The 21,126-nt window shown below is 42.0% G+C and overlaps 1 protein-coding gene across 11 annotated transcripts in view; it reads right to left on the minus strand.

Moving 5' to 3' along the window:
* Nucleotides 1-5,407: 5,407 nt before the first annotated feature.
* The window catches only part of ARHGEF9 (Cdc42 guanine nucleotide exchange factor 9), a 253,933-nt gene continuing 238,214 nt past the window's right edge, over nucleotides 5,408-21,126 (minus strand). For 10 of the 11 annotated variants that reach the window (XM_033137883.1, XM_033137888.1, XM_033137886.1 and 7 more), the window contains 2 exons: nucleotides 11,420-11,609; nucleotides 5,408-6,732 (listed from right to left, as the gene is read on the minus strand). In XM_033137883.1, the coding sequence (XP_032993774.1) occupies nucleotides 11,428-11,609 (182 nt within the window). In that variant the 3' untranslated portion in view covers nucleotides 5,408-6,732; nucleotides 11,420-11,427. The remainder of the gene's footprint in view (nucleotides 6,733-11,419; nucleotides 11,610-21,126) is intronic. The other variant, XM_033137884.1, reaches the window with a different exon arrangement.

Here is a 21,126-nt window from a genome sequence, read left to right on the forward strand (position 1 = left end):
ATAGCAGATGTGTGGAGTGGTCAGCCATAAAACAACTAAAAGGCTGGGTGTTTGTCAGTGGCAGACACTGGGGTTTCAAATTTCAGTGGCACCCTCCGTGATGCCAAAATACAGAACCCCCGGCCTCTTCCCTTCCATTCTATATCATAGTTGTGGTGCCCCTGAGATTCAGCCCCCAGTGCAGCTGAACTGGTCGTGCTGCCCTAAATCTGCCTGTGTGTGTCCATGAAAAGTAACTTATTTAGCATTACATATTCTTCAATTATAAGTTGAGCAAATTCTGATTTTCTTTTCCTGGTAGCAATAATGTAAAATCAAGAGCTTTTGAAGAAAACCACATAGATTAATAAAGCGTATTGTCGGTTAAAGGCTTTCAGTAAGTCCAGTAAGCTTGTTACTCAGACACTAGAAACGTTTGATTGAACACTTGAGACATGTAACTGAATTAGAAGTATTTTACAGTAGCATTTGGATTGTGGCAAGAATAGAATTGGCAGCCAGCTGGAAAAGCCATTGATTACGGTAGCTTCACAAATGCTCACAGTTACAAATCTGGTTGGTTGCAGAAATGGTAAGTTAGCTTCTTTAGCTAGGTTCCAGCAAGGGAAAAGAACAGCAGCGATCCCCAGTGACACGTGCAAATTCTTATTGCAAGCCTTTTGTGGTTGTTGTGGTTGTTTAGCATAGATAGATGCTTTTATTGTTCCTATTGCCATTGTCTAAAGAAGCTCTTTGTACTATGTTATAGATAGCTACTTGTGATTTCAGCGGGGTGTTTGGGTTTTTATTTAAGTCACCTCTTCCAACTCTGTCAATTGCCATATTTTATTCTAGGTGCCTGGTTGCTGTTTCATTTTCTTGTATTAGGCACAAAGTAGGATCCCACCCAATCAGGGATCACATATTGATGACATCACAGTGCTTTGTAGCCAGGCAGTTTTGGGTCTCCAATGTCACTGTGGGCAATTGTCAGTGAGGACTATTATTATTATTATTATTATTATTATTATTATTATTATTATTATTATTAAAATTTGTATACTGCCCTTCATCTGAAGATCTCAGGGCAGTTCACAACATAAAAATTATTTAAATGAATGCCTGAGTGTTTTCACGAGAAATAGTAAAATGTTATCAAAAGTAGATTTTTTTGGCATACAAAATTTTTGTGGAAAACTGTGAGTAGTTTGGGACTTTGACTTATCAAAGTTAGAACTGGCAAAATAAGCTGCTTTGTTACACCTGTGGTTTAGGGAGTAGGGATGCTCTGCTCAAGAGCATATTATGATTGTGCACGGGAACAAATACCAATCTGAGTTTTCTCAACGGAATAAACCAGGAAGCAACCCAGAATTCAGTTTCTGTTCTTTGAGATAGCAAATGAATGTGCCTTTGCAACTCACAGCAGGCTGGCATTTTTATAGCACCAACTTACATTGGTGCAATAATCTCTCTTTTCTCCAGTGGCAGAGCATCTGCGTTGCATACAAAAGGTCTAGTTGCATACAAAAGGTCTCCGTTTCAAATGCTGACATTTCCATTCTAGATGGACCAGTGGCATAAGGCAGCTTCCTTTGTTCCCAACTCTGAGAACAGTAAGTCAGTGAGGTAGCCTAGAGGTCCCTAAAATCTGTTTTAGTACCACTGCACACTTCTGAGGATGCTTTTTCTTGGGGGGGGCGGGACCGTTGCAGATTTATTTGTGTGTGTATGTAGCACAGTGATGCCCTGAGAACAGCAAATGAAAGTCAAATGCATAAATTCTCGTGTGAATGCATCATCATATTTTGCAGTTCCATATTAAACTTTTCTGTTTCTGAAGCAGAACTGATGAATTATGAATTTTCCATTGATATGTTTTACATTATTATTTCAAATTATTATGCAGAACATGTTTCATGTGCAGTTTGCAATAGTCTTCAGATCCTTCAAGTCTACACTCCCCCTTCCACATGCAAGCATTGATAAAGCATTGCCAAAAAAGTGATTTTAATGAAATCATATATACAGTCACATCATATCTCTTTGTGTGGCATCTTACCAATGAGCATGCTCATTCGTGTGCATGAATAAAACACTGCACAAAAATAATTTAGCATCAACACTGTGGTTTTTGTTTTTGTTTTGTTTTAGCAGTATTTTATTAATGGTTACCAGGACTACTTCTTTTGCAATGTTTCACTCATGCAAATGTATGTGCTGGTAATGAAGGGCAAGGTACAAAACAAATTTGGGAATACTGAAAACTGCAAGTAAACTATATATGCTCCGTATCTGGAATTTGTTTTAGAAATTCTCCAAATTAAAGAGGGAATTCAGGAGAAGTAAAATACAGTGGTTCTATGCAACGCTACTCTTACTCAGAGTAGACCCATTGCAATTAATGGACCTAAGCCAGGTCCACTAATTTCAATGGGTCTACTCTGAGTAGGACTAATATTGGCTACAACCCCAGCACATTAGGGTGAATAGGGACAGTGCCCCATCAACCTCATTCTGTCATCAGCCAGCCTCCCCGTCTGCCTTCTGACTTAACAACCAGTCCAGGGGAAGTGCTACTTGTAACTTTACATGTCCTTAGTCTTGGTGTTGTCACTGTAGATTCCATCAGGGAAGACGATTGGGACAAACCCAAAATGAGCTGCTGGCTCTGCCTGGTGTTTGCTGCCATGTCATCTGCCCTGCCAGTCTCAATGGGCACCAGCAATCATTAGGTGCAGAGTAGAGGAAAACCTATAAATCAAGGAATGGACCAGGAGAAACCCTCTCCTTGGTAATTTGTTTACCTTCTCCAAAATGAAAAGATTAAAAGGCTCTTATCTGAATTGTCCATCATGGCCACAGTTAAACCAACCCCTACCTTTTCTGTATGCAGTTTTGCTGAGTTCATTGAGATGAGATCAGGTAAACAAAGACATGGCCACAATCCTTTGTAAGGAGGCAAGGGCATTACTGCTCATACATCATACAGGGGTGGTCAACCTGTGGCCCTACAGATGTTGTGGACTCCCAACACCCATCAGCCTCAGCCAATATAGCCACCAGTTGGGAATGATGGGAGCTGTAGTTGAGCAGCATCAGGGGTTGGCTGTCCATTGATTTTCTCCCTGTTTTACAGAATGGAACAGGTGAATGCTGGCAACACTGATCTTATTCTGGGGTGTGACCATGGTGGCGTGGTGGTATATGCGATTTGCTGCCTCCTGACAGCTGCTCATAATCCATCACAATTGGGTTCCAATCCCACTGCACATGGCCTCAGTTCTTAACCATTGGCAAGCTTTATTCTCTGCTTGGTTCCACATTAGTAGAGAGGGAGTAACCCACATGGCTTTTGTAAGAACAAATGAGGTAATCTGATGAACTAAAAGTACATTATAATAAAATATAAATGTACCTAATAACAGTACTGTATAATCCCTACATGAGCTGTCAAGACACAGCAGAACCTCCATGTTTAGAAGCAGGTTTTCTTAGGTTACCAGATACTGGAGAGAGAGCATTGTATATTGCTTGTGAAATTCCCAAGGCACCAGGCTAGCTATTGTGTGAAAGCACAAAGTGAAGTGATGGATCTTCGCTGGGTCCAGAAAGACAGCAGACAATAATTTGTAGAAGTGTTCCATAACTTTGTAGATTAACTAATCAGAAAGGCATGTATGTGCTTTGATAATTAGTCACTCTACTCCACATTAAATTTGGCACCCTTACAGACTGGATGATGGGTCAATTGTGCCTCCATGTGATGGTCTCTGGGTGGCATCGGGAACATAGGTGGAAAGAATGTCCTATGAAGCAAGAGTGCCAAGTAGCATGGACTTGAGGGCACACAATGCATTAACTCTGCTGAAACTAGGCAGGTTTCAGGGCTCATCCAGACTTCCTTTTGTAATGCATTTCTAGGCACATGCTTGCGCTTTAAAGCTCCACGTGTGAGTGGGTTTTCTTTTCCTCCAGCCCTTTCCTCACAAAAAACCTGCTTTTTTTAAACACTGAATCAGAGCAAATGTCAATCTGCAGAAAACCCGAATTGCATTTGTTATGATTCAGTGTTGAAGAGTGGGCTTTTCTGGGGAAAGTATTGGGGGGGGGGGAACAACAACACTCAGTCATGGAGCTTTAAAGTGAGGACCTGTGCCTAGAAAGCAGGGAGGTGGGGGGAGGTAAATGTGGATGAGCACTTAGTGTGTGTGTGGGGGGGCAATGACAGAAAGATGGAGGAGTGCTCTGCTACACTTTACCAACCAAGGTACCAAAATGTCTGACAGTTGTTGTTGTTGTTCAGTCGTGGCCAACTCTTCGTGACCCCATGGACCAGAGCACGCCAGGCACCCCTATCCTCCACTGCCTCCCGCAGTTTGGCCAAACTCATACCAGTCGCTTCGAGAACACTGTCCAACCATCTCATCCTCTGTCGTCCCCTTCTCCTTGTGCCCTCCATCTTTCCCAACATCAGGGTCTTTTCCAAGGAGTCTGGAGGTATCAAACCTCATTGAAGGTCTGCTTTATCCCCCCCCCTTGCTTTTTTGCAGTGGTTTCTGTGACTGCTGGAAACTGAATGTGTAAACTGGTCTCTGGTCACACCAGTGCTGCAGAGCAGCGGAATTATCTACTACCAACATCCAGTTGGAAGGAGACAGAATTAGGCTTTTACTCACACCAAGATACAGAATGCTTTAGGCTAGTCAGAGCTTTTTAATAATTAACTAATGTTGCCTCCTTTGTCATTGCATTTATTTATTTACTTGTGCTTTTTACACCTCAGGCCTCATGTTTTGTAATGATGCTATCAAGAAAAGCAAGCAAGCAAACAAACAAACATTTGGGTCACCAGATCGGTGACAGCAGGGACAGTGAAGTCTAAGGAGGAGGAGCTGGAGAGAAACAGCTGGCCAGGCAAAAAAAAGAACACCAGAGCATCAAGGCAGTGCAAATACACCTGCTGACACCTAACCTCGGAGTGGGAGGAGAATTTTGAACCTTAGGAAAACTTAAGAAACCTGGCCTGTGGCTTTGCCTTAGTCCTGAATGGATGCCTTGTCCAAAACTTGGTAAAACTTCGAGCTATTAAGTTATCACTCCAGTGGATGTCCAGTCAAGAAGAACTGGGTGTTGTGTTGGATTAATACCTACTGCAAACTGCAGGAAATGTACTTTGGCACAGAGCACTGCTTTCTTCTTCTTCTTCTTCCTTGGCAATGACTCATCACGTGGGTCCCAGAGACACCACTTTGGAAACAAAGCATAAATCTGATATGTGTAGAGAGAAACCACGTTTCCTTTTTTTAATAGAAAAGAAATTCCCAGAGATGTCTTTTTTTTACTTCTTTTTATTTAACTCCATAAATATTTTTCATAAGGCTCAGTGTCTTTTACAACACTTTTTTTTAAAACACTGTTTGCTTGCTTTTTTTTTTTTAATACACACAATTCTGACATTTGTTTGACAAGGTCAAACAATCCAATAGAAACAAAATAATAGAACTGGCAAGTGAGAATTAGCTGGGTTACCCAAATCATCCGTTTATCTGCTGCTTCAGACCATTAAAGCCTCCTCCCCCACAACACACACACACACAAAAACCTCAGCATTCGGCCCCAAACTTGGATTTTCAATCTTCCTCCAACCTCACTTGCATTCTCTGGCAAGAGCCTCTCTCCAGCCATCATGCCATTAAGCTCCGACAGGCTCATTCTTAATCTTCTCAAGGAAAAATAAGCTTGGTGATGCCATGCAGAACTTACAATAGCTACTAAATATACATGTTCCCTGAAATGTAGCTGCAATTAAAAAAGATGACTGAGCATAAAGAGAACGGAACCAGAAACCCAAAAGCACCACGGTGTACTATCAATAACATTGCAAAGGATGGCTAGCGTCCACCCAAAACTGAAACAAATTTCAAATATATGTTGTTGTTTTCTCCCTCTATTTGTTGTCTATTTACAACTGTTAGATGCACCTTTGCCTTGCCTCCCCTCCCTTAAATTTTAAAAGAAGGTTAGGGAGCCAATAATCTTGAAGATAAATCCTTTGTATTTGCAAAGTCAAAGGAGTGATGTGATGAGTGGTCTAAGGAAAGGGGCGTGGGAAAATGCCCCCCTCCCCATATATATCTATATATGCCAGAGAGATCCTGTGTACAGTAAGCGTATTACAACCGTCCTTGATGTATACTTTGTGAAACCACAGCTTCCTCTTCTTCTGGCAATGGAAAGTTGAAGTCTATGTAACATGCTCAATCTCTGATACTCCTCCGACATTCTCCCTCCCCAAATCTGAGCAGATGTAAGCATTCGAGAATAACAAGACAGCCCAACCTGACACCAGCCCTCCCCGTCAAGAACATGTAGTAGGTAGTAACACTGGCACCCATGGCTGGTTCTTCATGGCAGCAATGCTTCGTTCCTCGTAGCACCTTGGCAACACATGGAAAGGAGGAGAGTTCTTGAATGCCACTAGCCGGGGCAAACGCACTCCCTCTGTTGGGAACAAATGCCAGCATCTGCTCTGCTTTGGCACTGAGTCGGCAAAGCTCTTCCCCTTTGGGTATTATTTTTCCACTTTAAGAAAGATGCTGGGAGTCCAACAAGTGGCTCTTGTCAGACCAAGCGAATCTTGATTTATGATGCAAATAATGGTGTGACGATGTTGGTTTCTTTTTTTTTCCTAGCGCTGAATAGTTAGGAAGCATCTTCTCATAAAAATAATGGATGTTTCATTTTCTCTCTCTGGGGCACAAAACAGTAAATGAACAGGCTTAACTAATGTGCTTGTTACTGCCACCTCTTATGCAATTAAAAAGGCAAAGGAATAAGTAAAACTTTCATCATGTTGACAACTTGCCCCTAATTTATTTCTCTCCCTCCCTCTCTCTCTCTCTCTCTCTCTCTCTTTCTCGCTAGCCATTCACAAACTGCAAGAAATTCTACCTCCAGTTTCATAACCCTGGCTCAATTCCTGAGCATCTGCCTAGCTAGGAAAACCAAGGTATTAAACAAAGGAGAGTCTATATTAAAACCTGCTCTGTTACCCACTAACATGCAAAGTTAAAAAAAGAGCACCCCAACCCCCCCACCCCGCAATAAAAATATGCTCTTTGTTGATACAAAACTTTGTCACTGACTCGTCCCTTTATTGGTCACTCTGCACTGAAAATCTGGACACACTAAGGTCAGTTGGGAAGACTGATCCAAAATCAGCACCCAGGGAGTTGCTGCATAAGCAGTTCTGTGCATGAAGAGCCGCCTCTCCCTGGAAATGAATGCAGATGGGACTGTTTCGCGCACACACTGCACTGCTCCTCTGCAACAGTTTGCCTGGAATTGGGTAGTTAAATTTAACTGGATAGGATGAAGTTTGAAGAAAATTCTTAGGCTGCCTTTGTGTTTAAGGCATGAGATAAGTTCAACCACTTATCTTGCCAGTTCTTTCTTTTCTTGGTGCTTGCTGTAGCCCTTCAGACCAGGATCACTACTCAAACCAGAAGCATCCTCTACTCCTGGTTTAGCAGTCCAAGAGAAGATTAAAAACTATGGGGTGCAGCTGAAGAAACCCATATCAAACAACATGGCACAAACAGTGTTGTGCACATTGAACTGGCTGTTGTTGTCTGTTGTGGGTTTGTGGGACGAGGACCAGCAAGAGTTGAGATCAGGACACAGTGACACATGTTAGTGTTAACAAAACATCCTATGGATGCAACTGAAAGAGGCTTCTTTCAACCTAATTATGCACTCAAGGGCTGTTATTCTAAAAATTTAGTTATCTATTTGTTTGTTCACTGGGTGAAATATGAAACTCCAGATGTTTTGAGCTACAACTCCCACTAGCACCAGCTTTATTAGCAAAGCTAATGAATCTTCCCTATTTAAAGGCTGGCCAGATTTGCCTCCTAGGAAGGAAAGAGAATACTGTGACCAAAAAAACCCAACAGCGAACAGGCAAGAAAGCAAAGGAGGTTGGGCCATTTTACCATCCGTTTTCAAAAGAGTCTTGGGGGGGGGGGAGTACACCTACTCCAAATTCAGCCTTTTTAGCCAAGCTCATCCTTTCTTTGCAAGCTAAGCATTATGAAGGTAATAGGCTGGCATCCAGAGCACCTACCACCTAGCTTCTTCTTTTCTTCCTCCCACCTGCCCTGGTGACATATAGGAAGCTAAACTGCGTGGTGTCAGCACTTTGTGGGCTTCCGTTCCCATGCAAATGGCAATCAGCGAAGGAGAGAAACTCACAACGCAGTGGAAGACGTCAGGCCAACCATTTTAGCTTGCTGGTTTTTCCTAGGCACAGGGGTGCTTCTTTCAGTGCAGCCTTCCGCAACCTGGTGCCTTCCGGATGTTGCTGGACTCCCAGTTCCCATCAGCTTCAGCCTGCACAGCCAATAGTCAGGGATGATGGGTAGTTCAAAACACCTGGGAGGACCAGGTGATGGAGGAAGGCTGCTTTAGATAATGCAACACTGTTATTGTTTAGCCTGAGTATCTTAGGTGAGCTACTTCCATGTCTTTGCAACTAAATGTGGGGTGCACACTTCAATCCTATACATGTTTGTTCAATGCAGAGCTGTCCACTGAAATCTCGACCCTATTTGTGAGAGACAATTTCATCAAGTTTCTCAAGGGTTAGAAATTCTTCAACAGTTTCTCAGGGGTGGGGGTTCACCATTATCAGTGGTGACGGCAGCTCAGCTTCTTTCTATTTCTCCCCTAAGGGGTTTCTTTTGTTGCAAATGGCAGCAAGAACCAACTGTGTTGGCAGCTCACGCCTCCATTCTGTATCCTCCACAATGCTCCAGGCCTCATATTATTTGGGGCACTGTAAGTATGAATTGGCTACTGCAACACAAAATAAGTAGCTAAATAAAAGAATAAAATGGAGAATATCTGGAGGAAATTTCACGAAGCAGCATCCTTTTTCTTTCTTTCTTTCAGGAAGCACTGAGGAAAACAAGAGGAATCTCAGGCATTTCCCCCCCCCTCTTGGGGGGGGATACCTGCTGAGAAATTTCAGCTTTGTTCCACTTCACTGGGGCTTATTCCTTAGTAAGTGTGTTTAGGCCTGAAGCCTTTGAGAACAATCACATTACGAAGGTTCCTCCCTACCAACTTCACTTGGGAGGCAGGTGGCCCTACCATGGCGGAGGCATCCACTGCACTTGCTCAGTGGGTGGGAACCTAAAACAAGCAGTGTTCCTCCTGCTGGTAGCAAGCATAGGGCCCTGAAACTGGGGTGGAGCAGAGCAGGCTGTGGATCAAATGGATCCAAAGCTTCTCTGATTGGGAGCCCTCAGCTACACCAGCCTGGAGTTGGTGTGACTAACTGCTTTCAGTGGGGGTGGGGAAATTAAAATGTTGGGATCTGCCAGGCTGAAAAGCTTGGCAAAACCACAGCCCCCCACCCCCCAAAACCCTTTGCACCCTGGTTGACATGAACCACCCAGGGTTTGGATGTGGTGGTACCTCTGCCATATAGCTCTGGTCGCCACTGAGGGTTGTTCTTCTAGTGAGATGAGACCAGCACCTATCTAGGAACTCCAAAGTGAAATTTACAAGATGGCTTTGAAAAAATGCATTTTTTAATAGAGAAAGGGGAGAAGAGAGAGAGAGAGAGGAGGAGGGGGAAAGAGTGGGGAGACAGAAAGTCAGGGAGAGGTTGGATACTGACAGTGATGCCTATTTGCTGAACAACTGCTATAAACTACCGGTATATGAGAATCATCACCAAGCTATTAGCTTTGTCAGGATCAGCACATTCCTCGGTCCAAAAAAGCATTGCAGGTCCGTTCATATATGCAGCACTAAGCTCCTTCCATGGATTTGATACCTTAACAATGGGGGAAATGCTTCTGATTACTAAGGCAATGATCCTGCAGCTATTAGCTCATTATTACTGGCTAATGCTGTGCATGGTAGTTAGAGACCTAAGGCTACAACTAGGGACAAATGAAACAGGTCAGACATAAAGGTCTGTATAATAGTTTGCCTTCACTGGGAACAATGCATCTCTAAACAGTAACCAATGGTGCATAAAAGCCACACTACATATGGCAGAATCAATAGGTCTCCTTGATGGGGAAAGTGGCCAGTTCTGGGAATGGGAGGGTGGGGCCTAAGAGCCATTTGGTTCTAATCTTGGATATGGGATATGGACCCACAAACTCTTTTCTGCAAATTGTTTTGAGTCTGTAGGTTGTATAAATAGAGCATGGGGCACTGTAACTGGCAGGTCTTTCAGATAAAAAACAGAAAATGGTAAAATCAAAGGGAAAACTTTTTTGCAATAAAACATATAACCAAAATGGGAACAACCCTAAGGATATTACTTGGGGGGTGGTGTTAAAAAAAAGATGAAGTTATGCTCAAACCACAGAGTAAGAAGAGGGGGGGGGGAGGAGTGCAATTTAAAAAATGCAACAACATCAGCTAAACTGACATAATTATTTGCATAATAAAGAGTTGGATGCCCTCTTACCATCCTGCACACCTGGGACACAGTCCAACAGGCGCTTCTGCTTTCCAACCTCCATTTACCTGGGAAACTAGTGGAGTTTGTGGAGCAGAAGGGTCACATGTCCAGCATCCCTCTACCCAACATTAAAAAGCAACAGAAGTACTGAGCAGCATATTATACAGTGCACAATGGAGCATGGACTCAGAACAGAAGAATGTGGGGGAGATAAAATGCAGCTTGTTGTCTTGTTTTAAGCCAGCATTCAATGTGTGTGGTACAATCGCCCTGGCACACCATCTGAGCACATCCCATTGAAGCAAATGAGGCCTCTCATTCCTTTCTCAATGGTGCTCTGACAGGAACAGGTTGCATCCATGGTGGGCTGTGGGAATGAGATGTAGGAACAGACACTTCTTTTCTTTTCTTTTCTCACCATGCGCCCAACCCCCTTCTAAGAGAAGGTTATCTATAAATAAAGCCCCAAAGGAAATATACACCAGTGTGGCGCTGGATGGAACATGTCAATGGAGGAAATGCACAATGAACAAGAAATCATCCCGGGAGACGATTCTGAGACAACAAAACAAATTATATATATAAGAAAAGAACAACAGTAACAACAATGGTTCCAATGGTGCCAAAATAAAGCAGGTTACATGATCAGAAGTACTTGGTGCTACTTAGAATATAGTAGCAGAGACTGCCTCCCCAAAACAACAACAACAAAAAGGTTTTTGGTCCTTCAAATATATATACATATATATGTATGTATGTATATGTATATATGCATGTCTGTATATATACATATATCTATCTATATATATATCTATATATATCTATATATATCTATATGGTTTTTTTAAGTTGCAACAGTGCTTCTCCAAAAAAAGGTCCATCTATAAATATATATATTTTTAAATATTTTTAAGCATTTTTTAAAATTTATTTTAAAATTCTCCATCTCACTCTATATATTATTTTTTGAATGGCGTTAACCTGCTGAAGTTTTGCCAGAATGGTGACTGGCTGCGTTTGGGTTCGTTGAATTCGTAGACCTGGGGTTGGGCTATGCCATCGGTCACCATGTATTGTCCCTGATTTAGTGGATCCTGGGGTGGTGGGTAGGCTGGAGGAACTGATCGAGAGTAGCCAACACCTGTATGAATGGTGGAGGAAAAAGAATATGGAGTAGGAAGAAAAAAACACCCATCAGAATGTACTGGCTAAAGATACAAACATCCATTCATTCCAGTTCCCAATATTACATCACATTCTAGCACAAAGGTTTATTCACACATTACAAAGCTTCAAGCTGTCTCTTCAAATATCTAAAGGGCTGTCACGTGGAAGATGGAGCAAGCTTGTTTTCTCCTGCTCCGAAGGGTAGGGCAAGAACCAATGGATTCAAGTTACAGGAAAGGAGATTCCAACTAAACATCAGGAAGAACTTTCTGATAATAAGAGCTGTTTGACAGTGGAATGGACACCCTTGGAGGGGTGATGTCCAGTGATGGACTCTCCTTCACTGGAGGTCTTTAAGTGATGGTTGGATGGCCATCTGTTATGGATGCCTTAGTCTGAGATTCATGCGTTGCAGGGGGTTGGACTAGATTAACCTCAGGTTTCCTTCGCCCTCTGTGATTCTACACATCTACAAGTACTTCTGTGAAAGATTGTGCACTTGTTATTTGTGCAGCTCAACTCCTGGATATGCAGGTTCACTTGTGGAATTTTACATGTGAATGACTATATGAATGTAGAGCTCAACTGTTTGTGCACACAGGTACTTTAGCTGAATGTAATGTATGAATATCCCTCAAGAAGTCGAATCCAGGGCAAGGCCACACAGGAAAAAGCAACCTTGTCTCTTACTTCTTAATGGTTCCTGTTGAGCTAGGAATATAGGAAGCTGCACACTGATGTGAGGGCAGCTTGGCTACCAGGATTAACCAACATAGTGCCTTCCATGTTGCTGGACTAAAACTCCCAACACCCTTGACCATTAGCCTTGCTGGATGGGGCTCATGGAAAATGAAGTACAACAGCATCTGGAGAGCCCCATGTTGGCTAGCCCAATGTACAGTGCCTCTCCAGGGTTTCAGGCAGGGTTCCTCCCCACCCTCTACCTGGAGATGCCAGGGACTGAACCGAAATAGTTTCCATGCAAAGCACGTGCTCAAACATTGAGCTACTCCACTCCCAATATTAATGGTGGTTGAGAGCATACAGAAAAGAGATGGAGAAGTAGCTCAGCTAATTAATAAAGATGAAGAAAAATACCCAGGCAAATCAACATTGAAAAGATGCATAATAAATGCATTAACTTACTCACTTACTAATAAATGAAATTTGCAGGTTAAGATATAGCTCTCTGATAAATGCCAAACTGAACCATATTTTAAGGGGTAGGAAGAATGAATCATTTTCTGAATCAGCTGTGTTCAAAAAAAGTAGGATATCCTTTCTTGCCGAATACTTGGTCATTAGCTATTAGTCATGATAGCTAAAAGAGGAATTCTCAACACATCTAACTGATAGATGTGAAGCAATCAGCAAATGACAGTTACCTTCATCCTGCTTATGACGTGACTGATGCAGGTGGAATATTGGGCATGGGGAAATTCGATCTGACTGAGCACAGCATAAATAAGTCCCTGCAATATTCTGCATCAGCTAATTTTGCAACTGCTTCACTGGGGTTTTCAAACAAATTGCACTGTTTGGTTGAATTATTATTATTATTATTATTATTATTATTATTATTATTATTATTATTATTATTATTTCTAGACTTAATATAACATGGGGTAAGGATACTGTCCTATGCTCTCCGAATTCTTTAACAATACAGATTTCCCTTTAAATTTTTATTATCCCAATAAAACCAACAAAGACCAACATCTAATTGATTCTCCGAGCTCTGTATAATGAACATGCTCAAACTTCAAAATGTCTCAAAAATTGAACAGCAAACCTTTTGAAGCCTGTGCTGTACTACACTGGATCAGAGCAGATTAGAAAAAAGCCAGAAAGGGGCAGTCCTAGAATGGGAGCAGCTGGGCAAGGAACTGCCAGGAGATATGGATGAATACATTCAGGTGGGAAGCTAGTGAGAATATTATTTAGAGTTTACATGCAGAAACATATGCCAGAGGGTATTAGGCTTCATTTTTTGAGACATTTTGGAGTGATCTGGGAAAGATTCCTACTTGAAACTCTGGAGAGAAGAAATAAAAGTGCCTAGGCTTTATTGAAGTACAAAGCAGTTTGGAAATGGCTGCAATCTGGGAATGTTTGTTTTTGACTCTAGGTCACTCCCCAAGAGTAAAAAAAAAAAAAAAAAACTTTCCCAGATTGCCCCTGCCCTGCAGAAAGGCTGTACTACTACAGCATGGGTAGCCATACATCAATGCTCTATGCAACTCCCACCATCCCTAGCCATTGACCCATGCTGTCTGGGGTGAATGGGAGGTGGAAACCACATCATCTGGAGTGTAGCAGGTTGGCTACTCCTGCTCTAGGGTCCATCTGCACTGGATCCATGCTCAATTCAAGGTGCTGATCTTGACTTACAAATAACCCTAAGCAACCTTAAGCTCACATATTTAGTAAGCTGTCTCCACCTTACACGCCTACACAGCCAGAAGCACTTTCATAAGTCTAACTATGTGCTTAGTCAGAACCACAACTACGCTCCTGGAATGCTTTTTTCCATCAAAGCCCAAGCATTTTCCTGAAACAATTCAAGACATTTTAAATTAGTATGCTGTAAGGCATTGCAAACCACTGGAACAGGGTGGTTTGCATACAACCAAGCCCATCATCCTAAACTGAGTGTCAGGTGCTTAGAACTATCATGACTGGCAGCCACAAGATAGACAATGAGCTGCCTGCAAATATTGTAAATTCCTTTGGACTACCAGCAGAGTCATGGTAGATGACAAAGGAGTTGAGAACATGGATGCAAATACCCAGCACCTGTACAGACTGGCCCTTGCATAAAACTCAATTTCCTCCCAGGCAGAAAAAAAGCAATAATCATCCTACATGTGGGGAAAACAATAATAATACTTTACCAGTCTGACAATGTGGTCAGATAAAGCTCAGTTAAGGCAGCAATCCTAAACACCATTGAACACACTTAGATTTACTTCTGTTTAAGATTGTACCACATGTCAGCATTTAACTCCTACTAAACACATTATAATTTGAACCTGATTGTAATCTACTGGTAATGCAAACATATGAAATTGTATCATGTTTGTAGAAAGGTCTCTCCACCCCCATCAATTAAAGGTTGTATGGGAGGAGAGGGTTGAAATGGGGGGGGGAGCAGAGAGGAACATCCCCCTCCCACTTCCAGCATCGATGCTCTGATAAAAAAAACGGACACCTCCTTCAGTGGATGCTTTCAAATGAACCAAACCAAGGGAAGTCACAATTGAAGGTCTTCTGTTGTGTCTTTGATTCTAAACCTGGATTCTTGTTCCTGATCACTGGATGTAATATTCTCTTTGGGTAAGAAATGCCTCCAATCTTCCCTTTGTGCACTTTATTCTAATCTTAACAGACTTAGGGAAAGTATAGAATTAGTTTAGAGTTGCCTTAAGTAGTTTAATATAGCTGGGTTTTCTCAATCTGAAACTGCAAATCCCAGGAAATCCAAACTCATTGTCATGATATCATTTCTGGAGGGGTCTTAATCCACCACAAAGCCCTGAAATCTTTTAACTAAAGAGGCACCTGGAGTTCTCACCATGCAAATTCCCCCCTGGATTACAGAGTTCTGAATCCAGGAATTCAGAAATCGCTTCTGCAGTGGAACCGATGAATTAGGAATCATAGGTGAGCCCTCCTCTGTTTGCTTCTGCAATTGTTATCACATGGTGTGTGCATGCATTTGTGTGCTACCAAATCCTAAAGTTTCTGGCACGTCGCTTTCTGCTTTTCAGCCCACTGTGAGAGGGAGGGCAACATTATGAAGCAGGAAGCCAACTATAGGCTCCTTGCAAAATCATTGGGGGAGGCCACACCAGTGGAGGTGGGGCTTGGCAGTGCACCCCACTCTCCTTCATGTGAACGCAACTGCATGGCAAAGAGAATGCCTGAAGATCATTATGTTGGCTTTTTTTGCTGCTCTTTATTGCTGAATTTTGACAGAGCAATATGCATGGCCAGCTTCCCACAGCTTTCTGGGCCAAACTACACAACATTAATCACTTCATTCACCCTGGAGTGCATTAATTTTTGTTTCAGAAACAGCTAGCATTTCCCCTCCAAGTGTATCAGAAACCTGGTGTAGCAGGTAGGGGTCCTTTAGTCCTCTGGCTCCCCACTGTGATCCTAATCCAGATTTTATCCTCCCTTGCAGAGGAAACAAAACCATGCACTGAAGGACAAACAGTGTGGTTAGCAAAGGGCCATGGAGGTTGGCTCTCTGTTCTGTTGTTCTTCCTCCCCCATGCTTCTGCAGAAACTAGCATGTGCCCAGAAGCAAGCCTGACATGAGCATTTTGTAAGGAGACAGGTGAGGGATGGTCTGAATGATCTCTCTGGGATCCCCTCTCCCAAGATCATGTGTGTTTGTTGTTGTTGTAAAGTAAAATTAATAGTGTGCTAAAGAGGTCTATAAGGCAGTGTTTTTCAACCACTGTTCCGCGGCACACTAGTGTGCCGCGAGATGTTGCCTGGTGTTCCGTGGGGAAAATTGAAAAATTCGAAAGATTTGTGTTTATTTGATTCCTATTCAAGAGAATTACTTTATATATAGTCAATATAGGCACAGAGTTAAATTTTTTAACATTTTCTAATGGTGGTGTGCCTCGTGATTTTTTTCATGAAACAAGTGTGCCTTTGCCCAAAAAAGGTTGAAAAACACTGCTATAAGGGACGTGGGTAGTGTTGTGGGTTGAACCACAGAGCCTAGGACTTGCCGATCAGAAGGTTGGTGGTTCGAATCCCCATGACGGGGTGAGCTCCCGTTGCTCAATCCCTGCTCCTGTCAACCTAGCAGTTCGAAAGCATGTCAAAGTGCAAGTAGATAAATAGGTACCACTCTGGTAAGAAGGTAAACGGTGTTTCCATGCGCTGCTCTGGTTTGCCAGAAGCGGCTTAGTCATGCTGGCCACATGACCCGGAAGCTGTACACTGGCTCTGTTGGCCAGTAAAGTGAGATGAGTGCTGCAACCTCAGAGTCGTCTGCAACTGGACGGTCAGGGGTCCCTTTACTTTTAAAGAGGTCTATACTGGTTCAACAAGTTTAGCCTGTCAGATCCCATTTTTGCAGCAAGTTCTGGCTAAGGAAATAACCAGATGACGTCTGCATTGCATGGGTTAGCACTAGATGACCCTTGTGATTCTATTATTCAATTCCATGATTATCAAAGTGGGCTTATAGGAAGTGCTGTTTTTATTTTCTTTGTATCCCACTTTTCCTTGAAGAAGCTAAAGCTGGTACACAGGAGTCCTCCCTCCTCTCCCTTTACCCTCACAACTCACAACTCTGTGAGCTACATTAAGTTGAAAGTAAGTGACTGGCCTAAGGACACCCAGTGAGCTTCATGGCTGAGTGGGGACTGGAACCCTAGCACTCTAGGTCTACACTGCTGTGGCTCTTGAATTTGTGACTCAGGCTGAAAGAATGAGCTGAGTTGGGCTGCACAAAAGGGGTTCTTAATGTGAAATTTGCAACATATGTAAAGCTGTGGACTCTCCATATATGCTCAATCTCTCTCTCTCTCTCTCTCTCTCTCTCTCTCTCTCTCTCTGTGTGTGTGTGTGTGTGTGTGTTAAGTTTCAAGTGATGTCATTTAAATGAAACCAAAAGGCCAAGTAAGCATTGGGAGCCCTGAAACCATGCCACTCAGAAAACTGGGGTGCATGCATGACTCTGTGCATGACTGCACCAAGATGCTTTCTGTAATGTTTTACTGATGTACTTGTCCGCACATGCCAGGAGTATGATCCCAATAGTGTAGGGGTTTTAAAGATGATTTAGAATAGCCTCTGTACACACAACTGCATTGTGTTTGAAGAGCTAAGCACACATACTCCTGCAGCTTCTGCACTGCAAATCCCATCCTGATTTCCCCATCAAATACAAGAGCAGTCGCTGGGCTTTTGTTGTGCACATTTGGATCAAATGCATTCTGTAGGTTTTTCTCCTTGCTATTGTTCTATTCACGTCTCCTCCCTGTCATTTTGCAGCAAGTGGTTACCTACACACTTCCATTTAATGAGTCTACTCCTCATCTCCCACTGAATACTCTTGGGATATGTGGCATGCCCATTCATGAAGTAAGTGGCAAGTTTATTGTCAAGTTCACCTCTGTTAGATTGACTCATGTGTTTATGTTTCATTCCCTTAAACACTTCTTATCGCTCCTTCCCCACTGCCTTAGGAATTCTATCACTGAGGAAAAAAGAGGCTCTATTCCCCAAACACAGGGAACAAAGGAAAGAACTGCAACAGAGAAATATATTGTTATAATTTGTTTTAAAGGATGCAATAGACCAGAAACAGGGAACCTGTGGCTCTCCAGATGTTGTCCCACCAGCCCCAGACAGCATACGAGACAGCATATTGAATCAGGGGTGATTATTGGGAATCATGGTCCAACAACATCTAGAGGGTCAGAGGTCCCTTCTCCATGTAAGAGACAATTACTAGAAGAACCCACAAGAAAAAACGCCTTGCTGGATGGGATGTTAATGTATTCTGATTTTTGTTGGAAACCGCCCAGAGTGGCTGGGGAAATCCAGCCATTGTTATTGTTGTTGTTGTTGTTATCAAGTGCTGTAGAAATTTTAATTAGTCTCCAGGAGCCACAATCTACAAATTATACAGAATGAGGTGGTAGATTTCTGGATAGTATCAGACTGCAGGCGTGTGTTATTTTTACTCCACCTACCCCTATCTTAAACCTCCTTGCAGGTGATGAGCTAGTACATAAGAGGCAAAGTATACCTCCTTACTTTGAGTGCCAGCTTACAACACTTTGGGAGTTTGTTTCATTATGAGCTTTATTTGAGAAATGTATACACTGCCTTTCTGCATGCAGCCTTCAAAGCAGCTTATAGACACAGTTAAAATGTTCATGTGGCAGCTAAAAGACTAATAACTTTCATGGTGGCACAAGCTTTCAAGGACTAGGCACATGCATGCACATAAGTGTTGTTTGTTTGTACAGAAATCCTTCTAATTGTTATTTCCAGGTTAATGTCTTTGGTTTAAAAGACACACACACACACACACACACACACACACACACACACACAGCGCCCAATTGGGTTTCACTCCATTTGTTTCTCCAAAGCAGGAAGACCAAAGATGTCTAATTATAAAAGGAATTCCCAGTATTGCAGAAGACATTCACACTGCACAAGGAAGGCACAGCCTGATCAACTAGAGAAACAGAAACTAATTAATTTTATGTTGAAAGCAGCCTGGACTAACATTATACCTCATTTTTTCAGAAGATCCATAGAGAGACACAGAAAATGAGAAAGCAATTGCTATGTTAAAAAACAACAACACTAAAGACAATTAAGTATGCTGTTTTTGTTCGGATGAAGGTCTAAAGCAATTTAACTGAAAATTTAATTGGAAATGTTCATACAGAGTCTTGGGCTGACTTGAGTTTCATTAAGCATAATCAAGGCTATGTTCATAACCCACTAGGAACTTTTCCTGATATAACTGAGAAGAGGAAATCTACTTCTGCAAGCTTCTTTCATTTCACTGTACAGTCGTACCTCAGAAGTCAAACAGAATCCATTTTGGAAGTCTATTCGACTTCTGAAATGTTCCGACTTCCAAAGCACGGCTTTTGATTGGCTGCAGGAAGCTCCAGGCTTCCAAAAGAACGTTCGAAAACTGGAATATTCACTTCGGTTTTCAGTCGTTCAGGAGCCAGAACGTTCGACTCCCAATGTGTTCGGGAGTCGAGTTATGACTGTACTTTGTTCAAAAGTTCTCTGTAAACTGAACATACGCAGCTGTGATATACTGCCCAAGACCATCATGTTTGTCCATGGTGGAGATGGTAAAGCTAAAATATTGGCTTGTGTATTGCTATTGCTGTTTTTAGAGAGGTTTATGTAAAGGGTTAATCACCCCCCCCTTTTTATAATCTCATCCAGGGTGGTTGGTTGGTATTACATGACTTTTCTCCATGTGGTCCAATATAAGTTGGTGACAGCAAAGGACACAAAAATTCTAGCGGCTGCTCTCTGAGTTCCAATTTTTCAATTTAAGCTGGAAATTTTACCTGCTTACTTGTATTTGCATATGTTTGTACTTTGCATGCAAACAGCAGTGGGTGGTGACCAATGCATACTATCTATCTATCCATGCATTACTCCATAGCCCTCCATATCACAGAGGTCCTAAGTAGCACTGGTCCTATGACTCTCTACTAATACATGGATGGTAGTACCATCTCAAGAGAGGGAATAAGAGCATACTGGGACTCCCTGAAACAATCCACACTATGGATGACAGGACTTGGGAAACACTAGAAGCCTCACCATCAGACAGAAAGCTGTTCTTGAGCTGAAGAGGAAAATGGAGAGCCAGGATGCAGCATGACCTGGGCTATTCTGCCATTAAAAGGAGGATATTTGGTGGAGAATAGCGGCAATCAAAATGAACATACTCCCAAAGGTCTTATTTCTCTTCCAAACGATCCCTATAATTAATAAAATGGATTGCTTTGACAAGTGGAGAAGGACCTTATCAAATTTTATATGGCAGGGTAAAAAGACCTTGTATAAGATTCAAACTCCTTACAGATAAGAGAGAAAGGGGGTGGGGTTGGCCTCCCTGATTTGAAGATCTACTTTGAGGCCTCCTGCTTCTGTTGGATTAAGGAGTGGATTCGGCTTGAGAATACCGATTTATTAGACCTTGAGGGGCATGACATAAGATATGGATTGCACGCTTACTTATTGGAAGACAAGACAAAAGTACATCAGGGTTTTATGAACCATATTATCAGGAATCCATTAATTAAGGCCTGGATGAAATATCATAGGCTTCTGGAACCCAAAACCCCATGGTGGGCGGCCCCATTTGATATACTTGCAATCAAAACGAAAAATATGGGTAAAATTGGAGCAACATATAGACAATTTATAATAGAGGAAGAAGGACAGTTAAAACTTAAACCGTATGAAGAATTAAAAGTATACCGCACTAGCTGGCTTTAGTACTACCAACTAAACGATAAATTTGCGCAAGATAAGAAAATTGGCTTCTTGAAGGAAGAGTCTAAATTCCAATCAGAGATTCTACAAAACACAAAGAAAAAACTTTCTAAAATGTATAATTTGTTACTTGAGTGGGAATTAAAAGATGAACAAACAAAAGAATTTATGATAAAATGGGGACAAGATCTGGGCTATGCAATTTGGTTTGAGAGGTGGGAAAAATTACAGAAACATGATATAAATTTTACTGCGTGTACTATTATTAAAGAAAATATCATGAAGATGTGTTATAGGTGGTACATGACCCTGGTTAAATTGGCAAAAAAAATTAAATTGCCTTCAAATCTATGCTGGAGATGTAAAAAGGCCGAAGGCTCGTTGTATCACATTTGGTGGAATTGTGTTAAGATTAAGCCCTTCTGGAACAATATTTACGATGAATTGAAAAAAAATCTTTAAAATAA

Source organism: Lacerta agilis, chromosome Z, assembly GCF_009819535.1.
Source record: "Lacerta agilis isolate rLacAgi1 chromosome Z, rLacAgi1.pri, whole genome shotgun sequence".
NCBI lineage: Eukaryota > Metazoa > Chordata > Lepidosauria > Squamata > Lacertidae > Lacerta > Lacerta agilis.